Source organism: Hippopotamus amphibius, chromosome 3 (genome assembly GCF_030028045.1).
Source record: "Hippopotamus amphibius kiboko isolate mHipAmp2 chromosome 3, mHipAmp2.hap2, whole genome shotgun sequence".
Classification (NCBI taxonomy): Eukaryota; Metazoa; Chordata; class Mammalia; order Artiodactyla; family Hippopotamidae; genus Hippopotamus; species Hippopotamus amphibius.
Genome location: NC_080188.1, coordinates 76642631 through 76666865, shown reverse-complemented (window position 1 = coordinate 76666865; position 24235 = coordinate 76642631). Strand labels below are relative to the sequence as shown.

The 24235-nt window shown below is 42.3% G+C and overlaps 1 protein-coding gene across 7 annotated transcripts; it reads right to left on the bottom strand.

Annotated features, from left to right (window-relative positions):
* On the bottom strand, positions 1–22695 carry MMAA (metabolism of cobalamin associated A). 7 transcript variants are annotated; one of them, XM_057725507.1, is made up of 7 exons: positions 22670–22695; positions 11179–11679; positions 8813–8935; positions 5847–6017; positions 3334–3419; positions 1379–1528; positions 1–349 (listed from the first exon to the last, which is right to left on the bottom strand). In XM_057725507.1, the coding sequence occupies exons 2-7, from the start codon at positions 11618–11620 to the stop codon at positions 62–64; spliced, it is 1260 nt and encodes a 419-aa protein (XP_057581490.1). In that variant the 5' UTR covers positions 11621–11679; positions 22670–22695; the 3' UTR covers positions 1–61. The 7 variants fall into 7 exon arrangements, with proteins under 7 accessions (XP_057581490.1, XP_057581493.1, XP_057581489.1 ...); XM_057725510.1 differs by having other exon boundaries at positions 11572–11679; XM_057725506.1 differs by lacking the exon at positions 22670–22695 and adding an exon at positions 21708–21803.
* Positions 22696–24235: the final 1540 nt, after the last annotated feature.

Below are 24235 nucleotides of genomic sequence, written 5' to 3'. Positions count from 1 at the left end.
TTTTAATATTAAAATACTTTATGAAAAGTATATATAAAATTATTGTATAACATGCACTTCATTAGTCTCTGCTTTTAAAAGCTTTCAACAACAGGTCTGCTGCTAGTCCTGGGGACAGGGCCCCACTGAGAACCCTTTTCTCCAGAAGAGGAATCTGTTCCCGGACTGTGGGGTGGGTCCTGAAATGTTCTACCACATTTTCCTGAATGAGGTTCCACATCCAGACTTTCTGCTGCTTCTGTCGTTTGGCAGTCAGCTCCCCACTGGCGAGCGTCACGTCCTGGAACTCTTTCATTGCATCCCACATTTCAGTGATCCCCTCTCCACTTCTGGCAGAAATACGAATTACCTGTTGAAAAGGGAAGAACCAGAACTGTTTTAGTTAAAATGATAGAAAACATTTTCATGGGGACTCTGGCATTTGCCAATTAAGTCTTACAGTCTATGGAAATAGGCAGGCAACAAAAATGAGACCTTTTATCACTGTGTCAAAGTAGACACACTGAGACATATACTAAGGTAACTTACTAGGATTACTAGGTGCAAAGCAGAAATACGACACTGATTCAAGGTCAAATTTTTTAGCTCAGAGGTTTATTTTGCTGGGGATTGCTCAGATGGTCTTCAGAAGCAACAAGGATGAAGTGGGAGATGGTCACTAGGATGAGAAAGGCAATGCTATGTAGGTTTCCCTGAGGCCTGAGAGCCAGAAAATGAAACTGAGTTGAAAAAATAGCCGTTCCCTCTGTCAGAGCTGCCTGATTCAGCAGGTGCTACGAGCTGAGCCTCGGCACCTACACGGACAAGACGGCTCCAGACGCAGCACAGAGAGCGTGACGGGAGCTGATGGCAAGATATGTCATCGTTGTTCTCGTTACAGTGATTATAGCTTATTCTTTAATAACACAGCGTCCTCCTACAGATAAGGTGTCCACATCGATATTATTGCATCACTTACTATAGGATTTTTTTTCCCTTATTGGAAACATCACCCAACAAGCATAATGGGAAGGAAAGTTATCACATCAAAGGCCTTTTTTCTCTCTTACTCAAACTCTAATCTAGATAATCAAGTCTTAATTGCACCATAATCTTACAGATGGTTCCTTTCAGAATGGATTTGCCATCACTTCCAAATGGCTCGAGCCAAGCATTAAGCAATCTAATCTATCACCTCACGTCTAGTTTTTGACATCTAGTGGTTGAAGGATTATACTTAAAATCATAGCGACACACTCTGGCTTTGTCATAATTTTTATAGTGATAATCTCACATACAAGCAAAGACTGATTACATGTCTAGCTTGGGACTTATATCCTCTCTTCTAATGTGCATAGTCCACTTGGGATGAAAAATGCAGAACGAAATACAAGCTAACCTTTGGTCTCCAGACTCCTGAACGCCTGCGGAGTAATTTCAGAGCACTCACGTACTCTGCTTGTATCCTTCGAGCTGGCACGATCAAGTCTCCATCAGATTTGGTTATAGCCACCAGATCCGCCATCTCAATTATACCTCTTTTGATACCCTCATGAGAAAAAAGAGAAGAAAGGGATTTATCCAAAACATTTAATGCCAGTTAATGCTAAGGTTTTGAAAGTCACATGCTACAACTTTTTCTCTGCACCTTCCCAAGCGCTGGGTACTAGGAATCACAATTACTTGATAGAAGTTACTCAAAAGTATCGACCCTTGGGATTATGGAAGTCATCTGAAATATCTCTTTCCAATTTGGAGACTGACACACTGAAATACACTCAGAACTAGAGTCACTAAATCACCTAGACACAACATGATTGAGTGACAGGAGACAGTTCCCACTGTCTCCTAATGGATTCTACTCAGGAGCTAACCCTGCAGGATGCAAAACCATCCATCATTCAGGTGCTTAAAAAAGAAAACACCCCCATCACTAACTTGTGCATTTCCAGAAACAAAGTCTTTGAAGTTTTCCTTAAATGTATATAGCATTTTTTTTTTCGATTAGCATTTGAGGAGAAAATAACCTGATGGCTAAAAACTCCTCCATCTCTTAATTTAAACTATGTTGCACAAAATCCTAAGGCCAAATTTTACTTGGAAAATGAAGATTTTTGCCATCTAAGATTAAAATTCCTTTTCAAATATTTTAAAACATAACTTTCAATGATTAAACTCTAATAGTTAATGTTTCTAAACTGCAGCATGCAGAGTCTAATGTCACTAGTTTTTCAGAATTTTTCAACTGATGGGGAGGTGTTATACAATAATGAATTTGTCTGGTCTTTGTCCAAGGTTCCCGGGAGGTAACCTCTAAATCCTCTGAGTTTCCCGAGTATAGGAGTGACCTTGTTATTAGCCACCTAGGACCATATCTGAATTTATGTAGAGATCAGTCAGAATGGGAGCTGACAGCACCAGAAGAACCAGCCACGTGATTAGGCGGTTGGGCCTTTGAGCCATGTGATAGCAGCCTGACCTTTCCTGGAGGGTGGGGCTGGAGACTAAGTTCAATCATGTGGACAGTGAGTCGGTTAATCACACCTACATAAGAAAACCGCAACGAAACTTGCAGACACTGAAGCTCAGGAGAACTTCCTGGCTGGTAATACACATTATGTGCCGAGAGGGAAACGTGTCCTGAGGACACAGAAGTTTCGAGTTTGGGACCTGTGCAGACCTCTCTCTCTGTGTCTCTTCATTTGGCTGGTCTTGATCTGTATCCTTCATGATAAAACGCTAACTGGCAACACAGTGCTTTCCTGAGCTCTGGGAGTCATTCTAGTGAATTATCGAACCTGAAAGGGAACCCCCACATTGGCAGCCAGTCAGAGGCATGGGTGGCCTGGGAACCCCCAGGCTTGCTGCTGGTGTCCGGAGTGAAGGCAGTGTTGTAGAGGATGGTGCCCTTGCCCTGTGAAGGCTGTGCACAGACCTGCACTGCAGGAGGAAAGGAAGATCCCTGTTCTACAATATATGAACTACGACAGTGGGATCCTAGCTAAAAACAAAGGAATATCTCATGAGGAGCTTTTCAACCAACTGCAGCACAAACACCCATGTTACGTGGTCTCGTGGCTGGAGCTATCCCTGCATTTTACTCACTCCCATGTTACAGGTGGAAAGACTAAGTTGTATGATTAGCTCAAGGTCATAAGTTCTACTACTGTAAGTTGGGGAAAAAAAATAGAATTTGCCTTTGACTCAGGAATTTTAGCCAATGTGAACGATGTTTCTTTCCCTATACTAATATCAACTTACTTCACAAAAAACCACAACACTGGGAATTCGTACTTTCAGAGATGTATACTTGTGTTTGGGGGGGGGGGGCGGTGAAAAAGTCAAAAGAATTACCTGCAATTCATCTCCTCCTGCTGGCGGCAGCAGTAAAACAAACATGTCAACCATGTCAGCAACGGCAAACTCTGATTGCCCCACACCTGAAATTTTAAATTACAACTGTATACTAAAACATTCACAGGAATTTGACCTTCTCAACTACCCCAACCATCACTTCCATTCCAGTTCATTCACTCATACTTACCATCACACACTCAACCTGCTCCCACTTGAAACAGCACCTCTGACAACGTATCAAATGCCACTGCCTCCTCATCCGAAGAGCAAAGCTGTTACCCTCCCCAACTCTCTCCCGCCCTCGCTCCCACCCGCTCAGTCTCTGACTGAATGGAGGACGTGGACGCGCTCTCTCCTCGCTGGAGCTGCTCTTCGCAGACTTCCCTCTTGTGGGGGAGCAGCTTGAGCACCTGATTCTAACCTTAGACCACGTCTGGCAGCTTTCTTGCCTTCTCATCCTTCTGTCAGCCCTGCAAAGCCCACCCATGGAAAAGTCCTACTGTCTGTGTTCTCTCCTCCATAAGCATCCTGGAGGAATCCCTCCACTGTGCGGACAGGCGCCACCAGAGGGTCACGGGCTCCAACATCGGCTACACTCTCCCCGCGGTCCAAGAAAAGCGATGCCCCTGAACGCCCTCAGGCAGCTTCCTTCCTGTTCCCCACAGTGGCTACTACAGCTGCTCACTGCTCCATTATCTCCCCATATGACAATGACCGTGGTACCTGCTTCACGGCCAAGCAGAGGCAGGGACGTCCTCAGCCTCTCCTTCCCCCCTCCACAGAGAAGCAGAAACTCCGCCCTGCTGCCTCCTCTCCAGGCCCAGCGTCAGAACCATCAGCTGAAGACTGGCCTCCCTTCCTTCCCACCTCCCCGGGCCCTGGCTCTGCTTTAGCTTTAATCTTCCCTTGTCTACAGGCTCCGGTCCCTCAGAACATCACATGAATTGGGCTCGGGTCTTTCTCATCTGGAGACCAAACACAACCAGAAAATAAGAAGACAAAAACTCACAACCTCCTCCACTCATCACTTGCCTGCTCGACAGCTACACTTCTGGAAAAAGGCAATTTATGCTCCCTGTCAAGCACTCGATTACTTCACATCAACCTCAATCCACTGAAATCTGACTTCCACTAAGAGTACCCTCAAACCCTCTCCTTCCTTGGTGTGGCAGAGACTTCAGGGTGCCCACTCAATGTTTATTCTTCCCTATTTCCTTCCCCCAGGATCATGAAGGGCATCAAGGTCCCAGGTGAAAGACCACATCCACCAGACCCCCTGTCAGCCAGAGATGATAATGCGTGAAAGCAAAAGTCATTAGATGGCGTTTCCAGGAAAGTTCTCTCAAGAGCGCTAAGCCTGCGAGGAGGTATACCTCTTCTGCCTACCCCTTCCTCACTCCCCCTTCTTCCTTCCTTCTACCTGGACCACAGAGGTGAGTTAGAGCTTCATCAGCCATGTTTTACCCATGGGCTACCTTGAGGTTGGAAACTACGTGCTAAGAATGGAGAGCCGAGAGAGGACACCCAGGGCGCTGAGGGCACTACAGAACCACCATGCCTGCTGCTGGGACTGCCGCCTCCAGGCTTCTTTCATTTACAAACAAACAAACAAACCAAAACTCCAAAAAACCTCTTTCCTGTTTGAGTTATAGGTATTTTGAGGCCCTGGAACAAGCAGTCAAATGCACGTTTTAGTTAATATGCATGATTTTTATGATCCTCTTCCCCCCTGACTCTCCTACCACCACTCGGGCAACTTCTCCTCCATCCGCCCTTAGACGGTGGACTCCTGGCCCCCAGCCCATCTCCGCACTCCCTGCCTTCGTGCTCCACACTCTCAGGATCCTGTGCAGACTGCAGTGCCCTGACTGGGCTGCGTCCACTCACTCCTCTGTGTCTCGGCAAATGCCCTTCAGCCCATGCTTAACTCCAGCTCTCCCTTCGAAACTGAGTTCAACTGTCACCTCCTCCCTGAAGTCTTCCCTGATCCCCCAAATCTGAGTCTGGCTGTGTCACAAACACTGATCACACAGTTAATAAGATAGATTGTCTCCCCACAGGAATGTGAAGTTCTTGGGGTTTCCTTTTCAGTATTTTCACTGTGTGTAAGCACATGCTGGGGATATAAAGATGAAATAAAACATGAGGTGCCCGACTACATTAATTTTCTTAGTGAATATTGCAGACATATGACTCAAATAAAACGGGTGTTATGTTGAAGTAGTGTTTCCGTAGGTCCTCCTAATGCTGACAGTCCTTCTTCAGCACTGAAAACGTACCACCTTGTATAACAGTTATCCAGACACAGAGCTCATTTTTCTTTTCTTTAAGGGTAAGGATTATAGCCTATATACTCTTATCTCCTACAGAGTCTGAGATAGCTTACATTTAATTACCTCTTTAGTTTAAGTGTCTGCTGAATGAACAAAATGAAATTAGCTGTCATTCATCTTTACTCAGCATTCATTTTAATAGCATTTTATTGTTACAGAGTAGAAAGTCACACTCACCCACGGTTTCAATAAGAATGATGTCATATCCCCCTCCTTCGCACAACAGAATAGCTTCGTTTGTGGTCCTTGTCACACCTCCTAAAGTACCTCTAGTCGGCGACGGCCTGATGTATGCGTTCATGTCTCTTGATAACTCAATCATTCGGGTTTTATCACCTAAGAGTGACCCTAAAACACAGATTATACATCTTATAATCATGGAACACCTATACGGGCCAATTATCAATCGGCCAATTCCTAGGGGAAGTGCTTTAGGACCTTTCTCCCCAAACATCAAACTGTATTTCATATTATTAAGCTTTTTTCCAGAACAGTGTATGTAATGATGCCAAATTAATCTGTTTCACATTTCAAGCCCCTCAAAACCTATAATAGCTCTGAGTCGAGGTTCAGATGCTTCACCCTCGCACTGGAGGCCCTGAGAATGTAGCCTACCTTACCTGTCCAGTTTCAGCTTCACTAATCCCCAAACCAAACTTCCATTCCCTTCGGGGTGGTTTCTCTACTGTCCTCTTAACGTTGTTGTGTTTATGGTTCTCAGATGGGGGTGATTTTTTCCCCCAGAGGATATTTAGCTATATGTAGAGAGATCTGTACTTGTCACAACTTGAGGGGTAGGGTATTCCTGGCATCTGGTAGGTAGAGGCCAAGGATACTGCTAAGCGCCCTTCAGTGTGCAGGATAGCTGCCCACAGCAAAGAATGTCATTAGTGCCAAGGTTGAGAAACTCAGCTGTAACCTCAGTTGCTTGTCTACAGGACCATGTCGTACATGTTTTGTATACTAAATGCTTGTTCACAGGAGGCAGTTAATGTAATATCTGCAGAACAGAACTGCTGCTGTTCCAGCGTTTACTGCAGTAATTTGGCAAACACCAGTACCTGCAAATTCTAGGAGACTGAGAGCCCTGGAACTAGTGAAATTACCTTTACCTTCTTGCCTTTAGCTACACAGTAACATCTGAAGTTGTAGTGCTGTTCTAACCTGAATTTTAATTTTCACTCCGCTGAGAGCTAAGTTTTCCAAAGCTGATGCTAAACATGGAGGCGTTCCTTAAGGATATGATCTTTTCCCTGACGATTCCAATTTCAAGTTCTCATAGGTTCTAATTCTAGAGTGTACACCTGCCACAGAGCTCAACTACCTTATTTACTGTACCTAAAACTTTGTTCTAAAGTAATTTTCTCAGTGAAATCATCTCTGTGTTAGTCAACAATCTGCCAAAGCTATACTTTAAATTATTATCCTATAGGTCCTAACACACTGAACCAAACATTTAGGGACTTACTCTCCCATATAATTGTCTTTGCCACTGAATCCAACACTGGTGACTGCAGACTCTTAGGGAGGTCTCCAAGTGCCCACTGCAAGGGGGCATGTGAGTCCAAAGCACAACAAGGACTGACGATAGGCTTCTCAAACTTCAATGGAATGTTATCTTCAAACGTATGTACCGTTGCAATGATAAGGTAAAACTGAATACTTAGAGTGTCCTGCTCATCCTTGCATAGTTTTTTCTCTCAAAGTCTATGTATTTTTACTTGAGAAAAGGACCTTCATTTTTGGTTTGAGAAAGGTTAGGAACCACACAGCAATGCAACTTTAATCATATTACCTTAAGGTCACCATTTCTGCTACTCTTATCAAGCTATTGTTTTCTTTTTGCTAGTGCAAGTCTCCTAGGGTATTGTGAAGGTGGGGGAAAGCCTTCACACCTATATGAAAATGAGGGCCACTGTACATAAATTCTTTGTTCAAGTACTTACCTTTCACAAAGTTCTTAGACTATTAAAAAAAGATAATACATTGACACGGATCTAATCTCGAACTGTGCGAGTATAAATTTTATTTTACAGTTACCCTTTTCATTATAGTGAATCAAAAACTGAATGTTCTCAGCTAAATTTCTCAATGGGTGGGAACAGGAATTGCTGTCCACCTCTCTACGGACCTAAAGTCCCTGAAATATGACGATGTCGTCTTTATTTTTTAGCATGAAATCCACAGGATATAAACCAAACCCTTCCACAAAGCACCCTGTATTTCCCCCTTCACAACAGGCATTACACTGTAATGGCCTGCGTGCACCCGTTTCCCTCACAAGATATAAAGCTCCAGAAGACTAAGAGGACTGCGTCTTATTCACCATTAAACATAGTACCTTTGCACGGGGTCTCGCTGTACGTGCTGAAATACTTGTTAAATGAAAAACTGTCATGCAAGATGCTTAAATCATAAAGAGAGGTAAGGGAAAAAAAGCTTTCCAGAGTATTTATATAGTATGCTTTATGTTTCCCTTAAATTATCCTTTGGGGAACTAAGTTTATTCATTTTATCTCTGATGAGCTGCAAATTAAACTTTGAGTGACTGCGTGACCTCAAATCAGCAAGTAATTGCTAAGCGCTATGTCCCACGTCCTAGGCTAAGTGCTGCCGGGGACAGCAGTATATCACACGGTCCCTCTAAGAGCTTTCTGTTCAACTGAACACGCAACATAAACAGGTGACAAGTGAGAGCATGAAGATTGTTTTTTTAAAGCTTAAGAGAACTTATAACAACATGAGGAAATCAATGAGAGAGGAGCCATTTTCGGACTTGCACAGGGGCTGCTGCAGCCAGGAAAGACAACAGGCGGGAGGAGGGGCTGCACCTCAGGTGTGACAGACAAAGGGCTGACCTTTGCTTTTGATCATCTTCAGCTTCTGGCGCCTGTTCTCCTAGTTCTCTAAGTACCCAGGCTGCTCCTGGGCGACCTGTAGGCTAACCTCCTCTGGGGAACCCAATGCCCCAGACCACCTCCCTCAGCCTCCACCTCACCCCCCAGAACGCCCTTCCTTCACTGAGACCAGACTCGGCGAGAGGTGAGACGTCACCCGTCTGTGCAAATTCCCCCTAAACTGGAACACAGAGCCGGCCCCACGAGGCCCTGCTCTACAATTTACAAAGAATCAGCGATACTCACCGCCACTAGTACAGGAAGAAGGGTCCACAGCCAGCACGGATAATTTGTGCCCTCTCTCAGTAAGCATTTTTCCAAAATATTCTATAAAGGTTGATTTTCCAGCACCAGGAGGCCCAGACAATCCTATGGTGGAGACAGACTTTGTAATTTAATGAAATAAATGAAATCAGCACCATGATACATTCTATTAAAATACTAGACTACCTTCTATTCCTCCTAATTTATTAAAACCATCATTAATGTCGTTTAACATTTCCTAAAGCAGTAAATGAAAACCTACCTATTTATCTAGTCGCTGAGTGATAGGGATACAGGGAGGAAACAATTCTGAGTTCCATATGTTCACCAGATTCATTTCTAGAAATTACAAAATGTGATTTGCCTTTTTACTATAATGCAGACCTTTTGGGGCAGACTTCATTGCCTATGTTGTTAATGTGCTGAATTTCTAAATACAACATCTGCCCACCTCTCATCATGATCAGTAATTATTCCACCCACCCCAATTCTGTCCATGCTATGTTCCCATCGGAAAAACAACTCATTACTCCAGAAATCCCCAGTGATTGAGAAAATAATTTTATACTTACGAAATATAATTTTTTTCATCTCACTCACAACTCAAAGAAAATAATGTAAACTGAATCTTGATAAAAAAAATTTTATCTTAAGAAAGGCAGAACATTCCCCAACTTGGAGCGTTAGTAAAGCACGGCAGGTAAGAACACAAACTCTGGAGCCAGTCGGCCAGTTCTGTTTCTAGCTCTGCCTCTTACAAGCTGTGCAATGTTGGGAGAGCCACTTAATCATTCTGTGCCTGAGAATACTCTACCATAAAACAGATATAAGAGCACCCATTTCTTCAGGGTATTGTGAGGATTAGATGAGTTAATTTTGCAATATGTTTAGAACAGCACAAGGCATCCAGAGAGATATATAATTGTATGTCCAATAAAGTCTATAAAACATAAGCACTTAATTGTAACTACATTCAAAAGTATGTATGGCATATGGTATGCTTGGCTCCACCCCACAATTATCAGGGCAGGTCTCTGTCTTAATGGCTGTTGAATAAACATTTGTTGCCTTTATTTACGATGGTGATAAAACAACTGCAACAAAGACTCACTATCTGCCTCATAAGGTCAAGATGGAAGAACCAGAATGGGCTGCAAATTTATGATTTGCGAGTTATGTGTGGGCTGCTCGTTACCTATAGGTATTACTGGACATTTTCTCTTCAAAGATTCTCTACAGCCTACTAAGTAAATACTTTATCATAAGGGGAATTTCTCTTCGGGAGCTTGCTATTTTGTCTGTCCACAATACACAAAGATTATTAACAACCATAGTCTCCGCAGGGAGGGCAGAAGAATAAAATGTGGGGGAAATGTGGACTAGTACAAACAGCAGTTGGTGAGCTCTTTCTGAAATTCTCTTTAAAGCATTCAGGCTCCATTACCCTAAAAACTAGAAAGTTTTAGAGCCCATACTGCAAATAAACTGAGATATAAAAGTCTAACGTAATGCCGGTCCATTTTTAAGTGTATTTACTCACTCCTCACAAAAGATCTGCGCTTGGGTCGCCACTTCAAGTTGTTTTAAGTGGGAGGGTTGGTTGGAATCACCTAATCTGCCATCATGAAAAGTGCTCATTCCTCCCCAAACTGACTTGCTTATTAATTCCTTCTGGTCAAATGTGTCTAGATTGTTCTATAATGCACAATTTTGAAAATATAACAAGCTTATTTGGAATTACAGAAACAGGTCAATTGTTCAAGAAGTCAAGTGAACATTTGATTTTTTAGACAGCAAATGAACATGGTGTCTCCTATAAAATCCACTTTGGTACTGAGATGGCTGTGCTTTGAGCCAAGCCATTTCCAGAAAGTCTAATAAAAAAGATCTGAAAGAAGGGAGACTTGCCTAGAGAAAGACTAATGAAACACCTAAGAAGTAGAATTTTGAAATGTGATAAGGATAATTATGGTTGATATAACCACAACAACAGGGAATTCACTTTAGACTGTTAAGCAGAAGTTCTACTGAGAGAAAAGAGTAAACTGGTGAACAGTTCTTCCTGCGCATGTTTCTATTCTGTGAGCCTCAGCAAGACCCCTGCCAAAATAGAAATCTCATATTATGCTCTTAAAATACATAGCCTTGGTTTAAATGGTATGACATTTCTTCCCAACATAACAAGACTAATATTTGCAAAGAAAAGGCAAATTCATTCCAAAATTCTGCAAGGAAAAAAAAAATCCCCATTAGATCATAAGCTATTTAGACTTATTTTAAAAGAAGAGAGAAAATTTAGAAAAATATTTACTGGACAGACAAAACAAAACAAAAAACCAAAGACTGACCCACTCGAAATGCTAGTGGTTTTCCTTTATTTAATTTTTCTTGTTCTCTGTGGTGGACTAACACCTTCTGAAGAAGGACCTGGGCTAACTCTCTTCTCCTGTTGTGAGTTGATTCTATAAGAGTTATGGCCTCTGCTAAGCTGGCCCTTTGCCCTTGGATTACACCAGTATAAAGCTTATCCACAAGTCTTTGTTCTTTATCAGAAAGTCCTTCTGTCTGTTCCCTTAAGGTTGTTTGTAGACACAATTTTCTCAAACCGTTTGACGGAGGCATCCACTTTGCACAATGGCGCCCAAGAGAATTGAATGGCCGAGCACACGGGATTCCTGATCTGAAGTGAGTACTTGTGTGAAAGATGAAGTGGTAACGTCGGAAAGGTGTTCTTAAAAGACCTTTAAGGAAGTGCTGGTGAGGATGTTGGAGCAGCATGGGAATATTCATTTCGCTTGTAACTGAAGAAAATGCTGGACGTTTTTTGGTTCAGTGCGATATGCGACTCCCTAAGAGAAAGAAAAACATATTTTGCCAGTTCAACATACAACTAAGATCCTGAAGTCGTAAAACTGCAAGCTTGATGTTCTCCCTAGATTCTAAAACACACACGAGCAGGGGGTTTGGTAGTAAACTTAAGAGTGAAGACTCCCTCCTTGTCCACAGTTAATGTTCAGAGTAACCCAAATCATGAAACTACTGCTCTGCTGTGGAGTGCAGTGCACACGAAAATTTTCTTTTAAACATAAAAAACAAATACAGAAAAACCCATTAGGGTAGAAATTTTATGTGCTTATTTTCTTCTGTCTACAAACCTTACATCATAACACTTTCCTCAGATTGAATATACCCTATTCTGAAGCTTATTCAAAAGGTTAAAAAAAAAATCCCTCTGATGCTGGCCTTTTATAAAGGGGATTAGGCATTGAGGCAAAAGTTTATATCCACGTATGTATTCAATAGACTCACCTGGAATGCAGACATATGCAAAGAATAGCCTAACGTAAGCGCACAAACCACCACCAGCACCACCATCACCACCACAAGCCTTTGTGTGAAATGAACTGTGAGGACTGTCCGGAACCTGATCCAGTGTATCTCAAAGTAAGGAGAGGAACAGCTGGGTGCTTATTAAAAACATATACCCCCAGCCCCAGGAACCAGAATCTCCATGGGTAAGCACACTAAAGTTTGAGCCACTATGGAATTGGCTGAGGACCCTTCACTTAGACTTACTGATAGTCTCTGCTTCAGACAATGTATTAGACAGCGAAGGCTGACAGGGTCCACTGAGTCAGGAGAGTGTGGAGGTTACGAGCCGTGGCCACTCTGCATCTCTGCCACTTTGGCTATAATGACCTTGATAAGTTACTTAACCATTCTGTACCTCAACTTCCTCTTGAGTTAAGAGAATAGATAAAAGACTAGGAAACCTGTGAGAACACGTGTTAATTCATATAAAAAGCTGGGAACAGCGCCTAGCACAGAGTAAGAGCTCAATAAACAGTAGCTTTTATTACTGAGCTACCAATTTATAAAACTGTAGTAAAAATTAGGTCATAGAACCAGCTTCCAGTAGAGGACTAAAATTTACAGACAAATGATATATCACACCTGCCAAGTTTGCATTTATGATTATTCAAAATTTTTGGTTTTCAAGTACCTTGTAGCACAATGAAATAAATTACCTTGTTGCTCCAAAGTACCTCTCTAAATTGTCTTCCAAAGCCAGCACAAAATTAATTTTAGCTAAATAATGTTTTATTAGGAAAAGGAAGAAATCTTTTAAGATTCTTTTTATTGTTAGAACTATAACTGCTCACCATTTTTCTATTAGTCTTATTCTAAAAGGACAATTTATTTTTAAATGTGTAAAAATGTTTCTAAAAAAATTTTAAAACATCTACTACCACCCTCACACAAACACACAAAAAGACATTTAAAACAAACAAACAAAAATTAAGAGGAGCTCTACTTTGGAAGCTCTCTTTTGATACCGCCTTTAAACACACTTCTTTCTTATCCACACCACCACCACTGCCAGCAGACTAGAAAGTGTTTTCTGAGCAGGTGCTACCCTCCAGGTCCCAGACCAGGTTGGTTACAAGAATAACAGTGATGATAATGGTTTTGAGGGTGGTGACAATGATATTTTATTATGTTCCAGTCACTGTACTATAAACTTCTCTATTACTATTCTAAGGCTGCTGTAACAAATTACCACAAAATCGGTGGATTAAAACAACAGAAATGTATTCTCTCATGGTCCTGGAGTTGGAAGTCAGAAATCAAAGTGTTAGCAGGACGACACTGCCTCCGAAGGCTCTGGAAGGGGACTCTTCCCTGCCCCTCCCAGCTTCTGAGGGCACCGGGGGCTCCTTGGCTCACGGCTGTTTCATGCCAATCTCTGCCTCTGTCTTCACATGGCCTATTCTTTGTGTCTCTCCTCTGTGTGGACATTTGTCATTGAATTGTGCCCATTCAGATAATCCAAGATGATCTCACCTCAAGATTCTTAACTTCATTACATCTGCAAAGACCCTTCCTCCAAATAAAGCTGCATTCTCGAGTTCCAGGGATTAAGATGTGGACGTATCTTTTTGGAGGCCACCATTCAATCCGTTACCCCTCCTCAGGTGGACTGCCTCAGTATCTTACCCTACATGACATAATCTCAGCACTTCAACAGCTCACAGAACAATACACACTGTGTTCTGAGAAAGAACAGTTTCCTGTGGGAACAGCAAGGTTACAGAAACTAACTCTCTTGGGGGAGGAGGAGGTTCAAGTCACAGAGGAGTCAATGTCAGGGCTGGGTCTGAAAGGTTAAGCAAAGCTGAAGAAGGATGAGGCAGGCCTTCTAGGCTGGGGACATACTTGTACAGAGGCTGAGCTGGGACTTGCTCTTTTCCCTGCCATATCAGAGAAGACTGAGTAATTCAATAAAGCAAAAACCTAGCATATATATATGGGACTAGTGATAAAAAATGAAGCTGGATCAGGATGTAAACTGAGGCCAAGGAAGTAGATTTTGTCTTGGCGGAGGAGAAACAACAGAGATCTTTAGGGAGGCCAGCGACCGAATCGACTTTGGTTTTTAGGAGATAACAACAGCAGCAGTGGAGAGAAGTTAAGAGCGACCAGATCCTGGTAACATACAGCCCAGCCTAGCAGAGACCCAAAGGAGATGATGGGGACCTGGACCAAGGCCTTAAGGGATGGAAGAGAGAAGCCAGTCTCACGACCCTCTTGTCCATGTTAGGAACCTCGAAGCTTGCCATGGAGCCTAGCACATCGCAATTGTTAAAAATAAATGCTAATCTGAACTTCTTTCATTTCCCATTTGTCTGTCACTCAAGAGTTTATGAGCCATTTTCAAACACCTTATTCTCCCAGACAATTCCATGAGGACAGCTGGACAGTTGTTATTCTCACTTAATAAGGGGAAACCAAGAGTGAGTTAGGTGACTATGGTCACAGCCAGTGGCAGGGCCAGGACGCAAAGCCAGGACCTTTGACTCTCTGTGGCATTTTTTTCTTAATAAATTGTTTAGAGTAAAGGAAAGCTCCTTTGACTAAGAGGGAAATAGATATTAGTAACTGTGCCCCTCCCAAAGCGGTAAGAAATATTTTCAGTGTACAGTGATGGTGGTAGCATTAGGAGGAGCCAAAAAATGGATTAGATTTAAAATATGCCATTTAATTAATTCTTACCATGACTATCTCTTGTTACCCAACAAAACTGTGTTCAAAAAGAGCAAAGTAATATCATGAGAAAGAGAAACAAGATTATAAAGCATTCGTTCAACAAATACTTGAGCATCTACTATGTACCATGCAACAATCTAGCACTGGGGATGCAACAGTGATCAAATAGAACAAAAGTTCTTGCCCCCACGAAGCCAACAGCCTGGTAAAGGAAGACAGACAACAGATGTATAAATAAGGAGGTCAGTGTGGCTGGCCACGAATGAGCAAGAAGGAAAGTGTAAGAGAGAAGGCCAAAGAGGGGGTCACATGTGGGACCTTATAGATGTACTTTGACTTTCAGTGAAATGGGAAGCCATGGGACAGAGGAAAACCTAATTTGACTTCTGTTTTAAAGGGATCTGATGGAGATGCAAGAACAGAAACGGGAAGACCAGTTAAGAGACTGCTGCAATAACGCAGACAAGAGATGACAGTGACTTGGACCAGGCAGGCTGGTGTTAAGTCAGATTCTGGGTGAGTTCTGCAGGACCTGGTAATACATGAGACATGGATGGGAGAGAGAGAGAGCAGTCAAGGACGAGGCCCAGGTTTTATCCTGAGCCACGGCAAAGATGGAGTTGCCTTTTAGTGAGTTGGGGAAGACTGTGGAAGGTTAGATTAGGCATTTAGTTTCAGATACTTTAAGCTTAAGATCCCTAAGAAATATCCAAGTGGGATCCAGAGTAGGCAGATGCATTTATCAGTCTCAGGAAGAGGTTAGAGCCGAGGTGTAAATCTGAGAATCATCTGTGTTTTGGTGTCATTTAAACCTAAGAGGCAAAATGAGATTACCAAAAGAGCAACTGGAGATAAGGAGGCACGCCTCCATTATTTTCACAAGTTTTTAGACACACACACACAGGGAATACCTATGTTAAAGTGTTAATTTCGTTTATGGACGAGTGGTACTGTGGTGCTTATATACTGGTTTCGGCTGATCAGTATTTTTCTGATTTTTTATTATTATTATTATTATTTTGGCGACACTCTGTGGCTTGTGGGATCTTAGTTCCCCAACCAGGGACTGAACCCAGGCCACGGCAGTGAAAGCCATGTTCTAACCATTGGACCACCAGCGAATTCCCTCTCATTTTTAAAAAGAAGCATATGTGGCAGGCAGAATTATGATCCCACAAAGATGTCCACATCCTAATTCCTGGAATCTGTGAATGTTATGTTACATGGCAAAGGGGAATTAAAGTTGCAGATGGAATTAAGGTTGCTAATCATCTGACCTTACGGTAAAAAGATTGTCCTGGATTAGCCAGGGGGACCCAATGTAATCAGCAAGGTCCTTTAAAACGGGAGGAGGTAGAGGAGAAGAGCAGAGTTATGTCATGTGAGGAGGACTCAACCCACCCTTGTTGGCTTTGAAGATGGAGTAAAAGAGGCCAGAAGCCATGGAATGCAGGCAGCCTGTAAAGGCTGGAAAAGACAAGGAAACAGACTGTCCCCTAGAACTTCCAGGATTGACAAAGTGCTACTGATACCTTGATTTCAGCCCAGTGAGACCCATATCAGACATCTGACTTCCAGAACTATAAGACAATAACTTATGTTATTTTAAGCCTCCAAGTTTGTGGTAATTTGTTATAGCAGCAAAACCATTACAGTTGCTATAGTTTAAAAAAATATATTTTTAAAGATAAAATTTAGAATTTTTATAATTTTAATGAGAAATGTTTAATACCTATTCATAATTTAATTTTTATCTCTACCATGACCAGTAACTTGCTTCCTTCTGCATTTAGATTTCTTCATAATATTGGAAGCAAATTTGATGAGTCCTTAATTTAACCAGTTATCAGACCATCAGTATTACATCCAAGACATATTTATGTCAATTTCTAAATTAGACATAAAATTAGCATATATACTCAAAAACCTAGTAAAAATTATTTGCAAGATGAAAAAAGTGATAATCGTGTTTTAGCTACTCCTCTATGCACAGAGATTCTATCAGAATCACATTAAGATTTGAAGTTCAACAGTGCTCTGAAAGAATGTGACGTACATGGGTTAGTAACTATTTTTGAGCGTGGTAGTTTTTTTAAAACCATCTATATGCTATAATAAAAGTTAGGTGTCTGGAATGCATATCTTCCACTTTTTACCTAACAAACACCCACTCAGTTCAAACATCACCTCTTCTAAGACACATCTTCCCCCACCTTTCCCAGGTAGTTAACTATTCTATCCTCAGTGCTCCGCAGCCTTTTATTCATAGCTCAGGTAGGGGGTCTGTCGTCTTATTCTCTAATTTTTCTATTTAAACCCTCCCCCCCCCACTCCCGCCAATTCTCAGCCCTCAACGCAGCTGACGATCCTCCCAGAGAAAGAACAATACTTTATTCTTTTATTTCCTCACTATCTATCCAGCACAGTGCTTGGCACACAGTAACCTGTTAAGTTATTTTTTTAAGATTCGTAATCTACTTGATGTTGATCAAATACACTATAAAGAAAAGTTTGAGTAACAAGTATGTGATCTGAGAATCTTTACTAAAAACATCCTACCTTCTAAGTTCCCTGATTTGAATCAAGGCGCCTTTGACATCTAACTAATCTTCCCAAACAGAAAAACATAAAGATAAGTTTGTAAAGGATCAACACCCAGTAACAAGGGCATTACTAGATGAAAATATGTCCACTTAAAACAATGCAAACAGCATTTCCTTAATAATTAAAACTAATAAATAGCATATATTGTAGATTTTGCTATAACATTTAGAATTGTGATCTCTTACCACAATTTAATTGTGGTCTTTCTCAGAAGATCATACCAACTCTCTGACAAGCTCATGGTTTATAGCAGGGTTTATCACAGTTTGGGATTGTGAAGTTCCCTGCCTTTTGATGCCAACAGAAATCTTAAAAGGTCTTTAACTGGAAAGAAAGAGCCAGGAAAAGGATACCATTTTACATCATTCTTTTGCCAAAACCAGAAAGCTATCCAGATGCACATAATTCTAGGATTTTATGCCCTCAAATCTCTCCCTCAGGGCTGATTTTCTCGGTGCCCTCAAACCCTCTGGACCATATGAATGGCAGAGCAGTGGCTGCTACCTTTTCCTGAATGTATATTACGTGAGCTTTCATGCGTGCCTTCCCTCGGCTGAGCCTCACGACAGCAGAAGACATTCTCTTTTACAGGTGAGGCTTGCAAGGCTAGGCTGACTGACCAAGGCCTCACAACCAGCAGCAGAACTTGGGAAAAAGTATGGATTTCATAAAGCCAGGTCTATAGGGTGTCAACTCTAGAGTTTCATATAAAAAGAGGAGTAGCATCATGACACATTGAGGGAACACCAAATAACCTTTCACATTTGAGTATGGAATGATCGTGGCAGGCTGTTCATCTTCATTTTGTGTCTCTCTCTCTTTTTTTTCCTTAGGCCAAAATGAAAAATTAGTTTACATTTTCTGTGCAAACCATATCAGTAGGAGATCCCAATAATCTATTAGGTGACAGAACAGACCAAATTTCTAAAATTTTTAAATGTTTTCTTGCTCCACAGAATAATTCGCGCCTGATAATTAAGTGCATAACATACTTAAACTCATTAGTTTAACCACATCAACCAGATTTTAAAGGAGTCCGTAAATTTTTTAAAAGCCAATATAACTCTGCCTTGTATGAACACCTTTCTGCCCTTATTTAAATGTCACAGGCAGAACACACTAAGTCTACTAGAGTGGCAAAATCATGCAGGTAGGGAGAAGGACTTCCCACCTGCTCGTGTAACTAAGTGCCTTTTCCTGCTTTCTTATGGAAAGAAATCAAAGAACTTGGCCAATAATCAAACTGTTTCCACGAATTCTCACAATTCCTAAGAGTATGATTTCACTCTACAATTTTATACTGAGCACTACCAGAGTAAGAGAAATTCTGCAGCATTTACAACACTCAGTAAGATACCTCAAAGCACTGCCATTCCAAATAAACCAGAATGTCAGCTTAATATATAATGAAAAACATCAAGTAGGCAAAAATACCAAAATAGGTTGGATAAGTGATCCCTTCCCCAGCAAGAGGGTGTATATGGACAGCAGCATTTTAAGGTGTTTGTCTTCCACATGTGTTTTCCTCCAAAATCTTTTATATCCATTCCATTCTCTCCACCATCATGCCCACATTTCTCTACCATAATGAGTTTCAAACTCTGATCAAAGTCCATAGGAAGAAATACACTTACATCAGTCAACACACAGGCATACATAACTGAAACAAAAGTTTTACAAAACATTATTTAACCCTATTACACGTGATATACTCTACTACTCTTTTCTATTTTTTCTTAAAATGCAGATTGCAATCCACCAATGGGCACAACCTACTACAGCCATTCTATTGCCATTATTGATTCATCTTCCATACTACCACTTATCCTCAGAAAATGTAAATCTGACTATATTACTCTACTGCTTAAAATACTTTAAAAGTTCCCTCTACCATATCTGTCAAAAAAAATTTTTTTCTGCGATTTAGCCATTCATTCATTCATTCATTCATTCATTCAGCAACTATTTACTGAGAATCTATCATAAGCTAGGCACTCTGCTAAGGCCTTGGAATACATTGGTGTATGGGTCCAACATGGCTCCTAACATCACGAAGTTTACAATCCAGCCAAGACAGTCATTACATAAATATTTCATACTCTGTGAGTGCTCTTCTCCACCTCGCCAACTTAGTTGATCCCCCCCTCCAATTTTACCATATGCTGTTAACTATTCTGATCCGCACGAAGGTCCCAGAAAAACCCACATTCTTATACATCTTGGCCATTGTCCATGATGTTCCTTTTGATTGGAATGCCTTAATCATCTCACAAATTCCTTCTCAGCTTTCAAGAATCAACTCAAGAGCCTCCTTCTCTATAAACAGTTCCCTGGCCGCCCTTCTACACCCCTTCAGTCATCATTTCTCTCTCCTGTCATCATGGACTGGTCACATCCCTCTATCACAGTGCTGCTCACGTTGTTTTGTGACCATTTTTTAAGATGCCAGTCTTGCCTAGCCCGAGTTATCAGTGGAGCACGGCACAGTTTATCACTCACAGAATAAATGAATGAACATATGCTATAATTTTGTATGGGTCAATAACTCCATTATGCTCAGTTGATCAATGTTTGAAAACTTACATTTTTCTAGATTTCACAGTATAAATATATTTTTAGGACTTCCTTCTTAAAGTCTGATTTCAATATATGGATGTTTTCCTTCATTAAAAATTTGCTCGGCAGCAGCCAGTCTGACTTGGAATATTTGTCTTGAAATTGATCCAATGAATATTCTCAATTTCAATAACTACTCTGGCAAGAAAAAGCATCCAGGATCTCCAAAATCAATACATTAGGTCAGTGTCTGCGCCGCAGCACAGCTCATACAGGCAAAGCAGTGTTATACCATGTGTTTCTAGTTCTCAATGCTAATCACTTTTGATGTGAAGATAAGCTGTCAGATGCCATTAATCTGGTTACCATCTCCCACCACCCCCACAGGAGGCTTTACTTTTTCCTTTTCAAATAATTTCAGGAAATTTTGGTAGAAAAGAATGACTTTTTAAACAAGTAACTTTTAAATAGGTCATTGCTATAGAAGAATAATACAGAACAAATACTGAATTCATGCAGGGAATATTCTAAAGTTCTCTGTCCACTTTACCTTTTATCACTCTCCCTGTTAAGACTCATATTTCACAATTTCTACTTTTAGGTTTCAATCATCTGGGGAAGCCTCAAATTTTCTAAATTCCATCACCAGTCAATGTTCTGATTCATTTCCACTGCTACTACCCTAGTTCAAATCTGAACTAGCCTTAAGGGGCTCTGAGACTTGCTATGGGACCTGGGCAATCTCTACTACTTCTCAAATGAAAATACTAAGAATTACACATCAGGGTCAGAGTGAGTATGAAATGAAATTGTGTGCATGAGAGGGCCGGCCATCAACAGGTGTTAATCAAATTAAGGAACCTTCCTTTCTCTCCTTCTCCTCCCTTCCCCAGTCTTCCATCTGGGATGTCACAGCAAGACTGGTATTGAACCACGAATGTGATCTCCTTACTTATCCACCTCAAATGCCTCCAATAGTTTCCCACACCCTAGGACAGTGGTTCTTAAAAGTGTGGTCCCCAGACTGGCAGCATCTCCATCAACTGAGAACTGCTCAAAAAAGGGAAATTCTCAAGCCCCACCCCAGACCTTCTGAATCAGAAACTCTGGAGGTGGGGACCAAGCCTGCCACCATCTCATGAGCCAGCCAGGTGATTCTGATGTGAGCTCAAATTTGAGAACCAGTGCTCGAGGACAAAGTCCAGTCTGGTACTGAAGGGTTTCCCAAACCAGTTTTCCTCCATTTATCGCACTTGCCTTCTCAGACCTCTCTTAAGGAGAGTCTACTCATTACCTTCCAAACCTGCTGTTCACTTTCCCCACTGAGATTTTACTTACTCGTTACTCCTTCCCCTCCATGACACCTCTCCTTTTCAACCCAGCTTAAACCCCACTGTTTTCTTAAATCCCTTCCTATCACAGTTTCCACGAATGTTTTCCTCTTTTAATTGCAATTATTTCTGAGTACTCAGGTGATAACCTGCAGACGTCACAAACTGCCTGTTCCTGGCCCACAGGGGGTGTGAGTGCGTAACTGAATTGATTAAAAATCAAGAGAAATCAGAGAGAGAATTTTGGCCCCTGTGGGAGAAAACCAGATCTGTGTATGAGGGGCCCACGTTCCCACGTGGCAACAATCAGCTGAAGGGTACATGTTTCAAGCACTCACCAGCACTTTCCATGCCAAATGTAGGTTTTTCAACATCTTCAAATATCTCAAACCGTAACTTATATTTCTTATGATTACATAACTTTTCACGTTTCTTTTGTCTCTCCTAATAGAATACAGCCCGTAAAAGAACTAAATTGTCCTGGTTCTCATCACCTTGAACACAAAACGATACGCAATTTTTACTATATAAAAGAATGTTCTGGACATTGCAGAACCCAAAAGGATCAGGAATCTGCACAGGCCTTTGGGAGACTTTTGGTTTTCTACCGACTTGGAAAAGCTATAGTAGTGTTTGTTTTCCAAAGTATAAGTATTAGGGCACCACTCTCAAGATAATTAAATTTTTTCATGCCATTTTGGCTTAGATTATCTTTCACTTTCTAATGATAAATACAAATTATCTGAATACAGTATGTCTGCTGGAAGGGACCTAGTCCATGCCCAGCATGGTATCTGACAGAACCTAGATGCTGTTTGTGACTTCCAGTGTGAACCCTATTTTTCTATCCTACATTTTATCCCGTAAAACATGAGTTTTAATTTCCCTCTTCGGTAGTAACTAAACTGGACTACTGTGCCTTTTTCCGACCCATCCTCTGGTTAACCTTTCGCCAGGCTTGGCAGCGGCAAGGGACCAGCCTCTACCTTACCAAAACTGCCTTACTGCGGCACAACGGTAAACTCACAAACCTGTCCAAAATGAGGAAATTTTAAAACGCTGTTCAGAGAATTCCCTTCTTTAAGAGACCAACCTTCCCTCTGAACCCATTTTGCCATGGCCTGCTTGTCCACACGTTTCCCGCATCCCCAACATCATCCAACTCCGTAAGTCTCCTCTTCCTTCCCCCTCCCCAGATCCTCCAGAGGGCGCCCCCGACGCCGAGCTGGCCCCCCGGCGGCCTGCAGCCGCAGCCCGGCTCGACTCCTGACGCCGCGCGGAACCCCCGCCCCGTACTCACCCGCCCGTGGCCGCGGAAGTCCAGCCCCGCCCCCCCCGCCCCTTCCGCCGCCGGGCCGGGTCGCCCCGCCCCGCGCTCGGCAACGCGCAGGCGCAGCCCCCGCTGCAGGCGCTTGGGGCCCGGGGAGGGACCTGGGGTCGGGCGGCGGCGCGGGGCGTGGCCTGGGGCCCGGCGGAAGTGGCGGCGGGCGCGGGAGCCTGATGCCTGCGGGCCCTCGGAGGGTGGGGGGTGCGCGGTGCGCCGGGAGGCCATCGGGGAAGTGGGGCGGCGGAGGGCGGTTGGCGGTGTTTATGGGTAGCTTTTGCTCTCCTCCAGGTCCACATCGCCTCCGAAGGTCGAGGGTGATGTGCGTTCTCTCCCGGTCCTTGGTGCTTCGCGAAGCCCTGGAGATGCAGACGGCTGGGCCTCCGCAGTTTGAAGCGGGCCGCAAACGCAGACCTCTAACTCACTCTCCCTGGAAGCTTAAAAGTGTGGGTGCAGGGCGAGGCAGGGGACGTTTGACCGTCTGCTGAAATTAAGGGAACTCGAGCTCAGCAAAGCAGTGTCCAGCCTGTGGGGGTAAATCCTCAACGTTCAGCTGAAATACAACTCAAGTTTTTAAAGCATGGCGTGGTTTTTAACGGCTTAAGGACTCGCAGTTTTTTCTCTTAAAAGTTACCTAATTGTATTGATTCGTGTTTCGTAATTTGTACCAAAAGCAAGGATCCACGCTCACCGGCCTTCAAAGTCGCCCGAGGGGGAAAAAGGGCTTTCGCCCGAAGTGGAAGTTCACATGAACGTGCTTAACATTTGCTACCTCACTGCGGGTCAGAATGGTAACTCATTTTTTGAAAACCTGTTGGATCATGTAGTAAGTAGTAAAACCTGAGTTTAGTTGAGTTCTAGGACTTTCAGGGAAAAAGTGATGTCTCCCAGATGTTTGCGCTAATGTAATAAAGATACCATTATTAGGCAGTGGCAGAGGATCAAATTACGGCGAATAGAAATGACCATAAATAGGGGCTATATTATAATTAGTGTCTGGAGCCAAGACCCCAGTCCCCACATATGATATGCATAATTGCATGCATTTGGGAGGGGTTAGGCCTTCCTCAGTAACTTGACATGAGTTGGTTCTTACGGAATGTGGAACAATAAAAAGTGAGTTAGTCTTCCTTAGCATCTTTATTATTAGTATTTAGACTATAAGTCCACCAGTTATATCCCAGAGTAATTGTAGACCCAAGAATAGTTAATTACAGAAAATAAAACAGACAGTGAAGCAGAGGGTCTGGTGGAAACAGCACGTAAGCAGTCAGACCTGGTGTTAGATCTCACCTCCTGAACGCAGTAAATACAATAAGGATTGAATTTGGGAGAAGTTACTTCCTTTAAGCTTGGGGCTGCTCATCTGTACAATGTTTTGTGGAGTTTTTTTGGCAAGTGGTAAACTTTATGAAAGCTCAGTTTGCATTACCTAAGGAAATGAAGTTTGTAATTTAAAATGATTTTCATTCCTTTCCTGCTTTTTAACTTCAAACTCTTAAACATTTTAGTGCATTTCACTTTTTTTCCTTATCCAAGTGT

Bases quoted from the DNA above. Each gene is read 5' to 3' on its own strand.
- MMAA (XM_057725507.1), bottom strand. From the start codon at position 11,620: ATGAATATTCCCATGCTGCTCCAACATCCTCACCAGCACTTCCTTAAA. The intron at 8,936-11,178 runs GTCAGTCTTTGG...TCTCCACCATAG, and splicing joins ACCACTAGCATTTCGAGTGG to GATTGTCTGGGCCTCCTGGT. The intron at 3,420-5,846 runs GTGAGTGTGACT...TTAAAATTTCAG, and splicing joins CATTCTTATTGAAACCGTGG to GTGTGGGGCAATCAGAGTTT.